Here is a 4789-nt window from a genome sequence, read left to right as displayed (position 1 = left end):
GGCAACGCTGTTGCTCAGAGCTCACACTCTTGAGCGAGCTCTTAACCAACTGAGCCACTCGGCCAGCCCTTTGGTTACATTTTTAAAAGTTGCTTTGATAACTGCTGTGGTTCTCAGTGCTGCCTCCACAATGCGATTATGACCTGAATGAGATTGATATTTTCACTCATGTTAATAAGACAAAAGTGAAACAAGGGGGCCATATGTAGGACTGCTGTTGTGGTTCAATGACATGAGCAATTTTTTTTTTTTTGCTAAACCAGATAATAGTTTTTATATACTAGAAGAATACTTCAACTTTTAGTGCTACTCACACTATAACAGCTACAGAAATTGGACACCTTTATATTTAATCTGAATTGTAAATATTTTTTCCATCACTTACTTAAGTCCAGACCAAGTCAGCAAACTATTCTGTAAAGGGCCAAAGATAATAGTAAATATTTTAGCCTTTCCAAGTCATATGGTCTCTGCTTCAACTACCCAACTCTGCTATTATAATGTGAAAGTGGCCATAGACAATACATAAAAATATAGATGTGGCTCTGGACCAGTAAAGCTTCTTTACAAAAACAGTCAGATTTGCTCCACGGTCTATAGTTTTGCAAACTCTTTGGTCTAGACAGTCAATAAAACAGTAACTCAAGCCCACCTGTGCCAATTTGTGACAAGGGTCAATTTCAAGTTACAACAAGCCACCACTAAACATAAACTTTGGAAGAGATGCACAATAGCACACTAATGTATAGTATTTCCACTAAATAGCTACGAAAGGCATATGTGTAAATAACTTTGAGGAGCATAAGTAATAACAAAATGTAATAAAATGATAAGGAAATAAAAAGTGTTTATTACCTTTGTTTTAAATATGACCTATTTAATTGTAAGTTTATATACTTTAGTTTTTATTAATGACTGTATTTAACCAGTGGCTCACAAAATTCCTGACAATTGAGCAATCAGCGCTCTCAAGTAGGTAGGAGCCCCCTTCAGTATACCAGGCCAATTAAATAAAAATCTCTGGAGGTGGAGGCATTGACATTTTTAAAAGGTCTCCAGATGATTCTAATATGAAACAACATGAAGGCTGAGGGTGAAGCTTATGTCCAGGTTTCTCAGAATACAGGAAGAGGAATTTATTCTCTGAGAGAAATTAGATGTTAAAAAGGAGGAAACTGGAGAGAATGGCAGAAGCAAATGAGGTTGCGTACTTACTGTGGAAAGAAACATAAAGGAGAAGAATACCTTGGAAGGAAGAAGGAACTCAGACAAGAGTAAGGTGACCAACACGCAGGTTTGCCTGGGACTAAAAGCTTTCCTGGATGTGGGGTTTTCAGTGGTAAAATCAGCAAAGTCATGGGCATACCACTGAAGGCACTGCATTTTTTACTTTACTTTTTTTTTATTAATTTAAATAATTACATGTGGCTAGTGGCTACTGTAGTGCACAGCACTATGAGCCTAAACAAACACAACAAGATAGCGTCTTTGCATATATAAATTTCCTCTTTTGTTTGCTGGTGTGGAAAAAAATTTGAAGCATGTTAAAAGGGGAATATATGAGAGGAACAATTCAGGTTCCAAAGTTAAATATTTGCTATCCTCTGTTGGTGGGAGTGTAAAATGGTGCAGCCACTATGGAAAACAGAATGGAGGTTCCTCAAAAATTAAAAATAGAATTGCCACGTAACCTAACAACTCCACTTTTGAGAATTTATCTGAATAAAACAAAAACACTAATTTGAAAATATATATGCACCCCTATGTTCATTGCAACATTATGTACAATAGCCAAGATATGAAAGCAACCTAGGTGCCCATTGATAGGTGAATGAATAAAGATGTGGAATATCATCATTGAGCAATAAAAGATAATGAAATCTTGCCATTTGCAACAACATGAATGGACTTCGAGGGTGTTATGCTTAGTGTAATAAGTCCAACAAAGACAAATACCAAATGATTTCACTTACATGTGGACTCTAAAACAACAAGACCAACAAACAGAAACAGACTTATACAGAGATCAAACTAATGGTTGCCAGAGGGTAAGGGGTGGGGGGCGGGGGATGAAAAAGGTGAAAGGGAATAAGAGGTACAAACTTCCAGTTATGAAATAAATAGATCACGTAGGTGTTATGTACGGCACAGGGAATATAATCAATAATATTGTAATAACTTTGTACAATGACATATGGTTACTAGGCAGTGTAGTGGTCAGGTAATAAGGTATATAAATGTAGAATAACTCTGTTATACACTTGAAACTAATATAATATTGTATGTCAACTATATTTTAATAAAAAATATTTTCTATCCAGCCCATGTGCTAATGTGAATAAGCGGTAGAAATTATTCAGAAACATACAACAAACTTGTGAGGGAAAAAAAAAACTTCTGTTTTTCTCTGGTCACATATTTGCTGATACAAATGAGTGGAGATTGAATGGCATTAAGGCAACCACACTCCCTGACCTAGTTCCTCTCTTAATCAACAAACAGCAAGTACTTTGCAGAAGGGTGGAATGATACTGTAACCAAGTCAAAAATCTGGAAAAGAACAATGCTCCTGGACTCTGGAACCCTTGACCTTGATGTTCTGAACATCACTTCCTGAACCTTTAGTTGATTAGCACAGACTATGAGAAGTAAATTATCGTGTTTATCATGAAATTGCACTTCCCAAAAGGTCAATTTTTACATGGTAATATTCTCATTCAAAATCCAAACATAGACATGCCATGGAAAGGAAGAAGTTATCACATTCAAATATAAATATAATCAAAAGGAAATAAAGAGTTCATTGAAATGTAGTTATAGTTCCATAGATAAATAAGGGCCATACTTTGAGTAATTCTAATTTTTATAATTATAGTCTCTTGAAATATGAGATGTAAGATTATAGAATGATATTAACTTGACAGACTTAACATGGGTACTTTATTATGATAAACAAAAGTATTTAAATTCCCTAAACTTCCAGTACATCCAAACCACTTTAGTCAGGTATTCCTTCCTCTTTTTCTCTACCAAAGACGCAATAGCAAAGAGTAGTCTAGGTAATTTAGCCATCAGGTCTTGACAAATAACCAATTCACCTTTTTCTCCCAGTATATTCTTAAGTATTGATTTTACCAAGTAAACTCAGACATGTGTCACACTTATCCAATACAGATTCTTTTCCTTGGAAATGTAGTTTGAACATCAATCAGCCACCTGGCCTTTCACCTCTAATTCCTATTGCCACTGTCTGTCAATTATTAAAGCGTGTCCATTTCTCCAAATGGGTTGTTTTTAAAAACTGAAACACAGAGTGACCTCTGTGAAAAATACGTTTCTTGGAAAAGTATGCACATGTGCACATGATCAAATTACTTTATTAACATTACTTTCTGGATTGAAAACTAGTTAAAAGTTTATGAAATCCACACTTCAAAGACTTCTAGGTGTTTTCTCTTAAAATATATGCCCTGAATGGTTTTATAAGCACTTGTAAGCCAAGCTCCAGTTTGAGGAAGACAACATAAAAAGAAATTCAAGCTGAGTGGCATTGTTACCAGGGTTTTCAAATGCAGCGGTGTTTTGTCGCTGGCTAAATCCAATGAAAGTCGTGACACCCACCTTGAGCTGCAGGCCTCCTGGGATAAGAGTGTTTGCTGGAAGGCTTTTAATGTGTTGGTAGACATAAGAGGAGAATTGCTCCTGTTCAGCCTCTAATTGGGGGCCAAGTTTAGAGAGATGACCTCTGTTGCTTTTGATAGCTGTCTGCAATTCATCAATCAGTCTGCTCACCTGAACGGGTTAAATTACAAGCATTGTTAGCAAGAAGTAATTGTTGATGTCACACTTATTAGATTTTGGAGTACCTAGTTTGAGGGGGGAAAATCACTTCAATACAAGAATTTGAGGATAGAGCTATCTTCAAGTAGAGTGAATAGAAGAGATACACATTCCTTCATCAACACATTTTTATTCATGTGAAAATTTATAACCTTGCCATTTCAGTAATATGAAATAGGTAGTCATTTACAATTGCTGAATGAAAAGTATCTCTGGGAATGAAAAGAAACATACATCTGACAAGTTTGCCACAGACCTTTAAACTGCTTAACAGAATAAAACCTCCCTAATTCTTTAACCCAACAAAGGTACCAACAACATATATTGGGCTGTCGGAAAAGTCATGACACATTTTTGCAACGAAAAACAGAAAAAATACGTCATGAATTTTCCAACAACTCAATAATTTTATTATATGTACCTTCCTTTTTAGAATATTTTATTTTACTATCCATATATTATATTTAAAAATTTATATGTGTGTATAATGAAATACACACACACATATATAAATTTTATTAACATTTGCTGGCCTTTTAAATAAGTCAATTGAATATCTTCCTTCCAAATAGTCCAAAATATAATTTTTCTAAATTTCTTAAAAACAATGTTCCAAAATATCCATGCTTCAAATGTAATGCTCTAATCTAGACAATATTTTGAATATATATCCATTTCTGAATAATGCATAGAATTTTTCCATAAACAGAAAAGCCTTAGTAACATGTACCTTTTATTTTTAAATGTTTAGACTTCTAATCAGCCTATTTAAGAGAGATAGGAAATTGACCTATGAATTATTCATAAAATATGCTAAGGATTCAGATATAGTAATTTAATGTTTTAATCCATAGTTTACAAATTAAAAATCATTACCATCCTTTGACTCTTCACTGTGTTATGTAAACTTATATCCTCTCTAACAGATAGGATTTTTACATAAACATTG

The 4789-nt window shown here is 34.3% G+C and overlaps 1 protein-coding gene across 1 annotated transcript in view; it reads right to left on the bottom strand.

Moving 5' to 3' along the window:
• DCDC1 (doublecortin domain containing 1) overlaps positions 1–4789 on the bottom strand; it is a 392688-nt gene that overhangs the window by 215527 nt on the left and 172372 nt on the right. The window contains exon 11 of the mRNA XM_019650696.1: positions 3622–3792. Coding sequence (XP_019506241.1) covers positions 3622–3792 — 171 coding nt within the window. The remainder of the gene's footprint in view (positions 1–3621; positions 3793–4789) is intronic.

This window comes from Hipposideros armiger, unplaced genomic scaffold, assembly GCF_001890085.2.
Source record: "Hipposideros armiger isolate ML-2016 unplaced genomic scaffold, ASM189008v1 scaffold_145, whole genome shotgun sequence".
NCBI classification, from domain to species: Eukaryota; Metazoa; Chordata; class Mammalia; order Chiroptera; family Hipposideridae; genus Hipposideros; species Hipposideros armiger.
The sequence above is the reverse complement of the archived record's forward strand: the minus strand, read 5'-3'. Positions and strand labels throughout refer to the sequence as shown.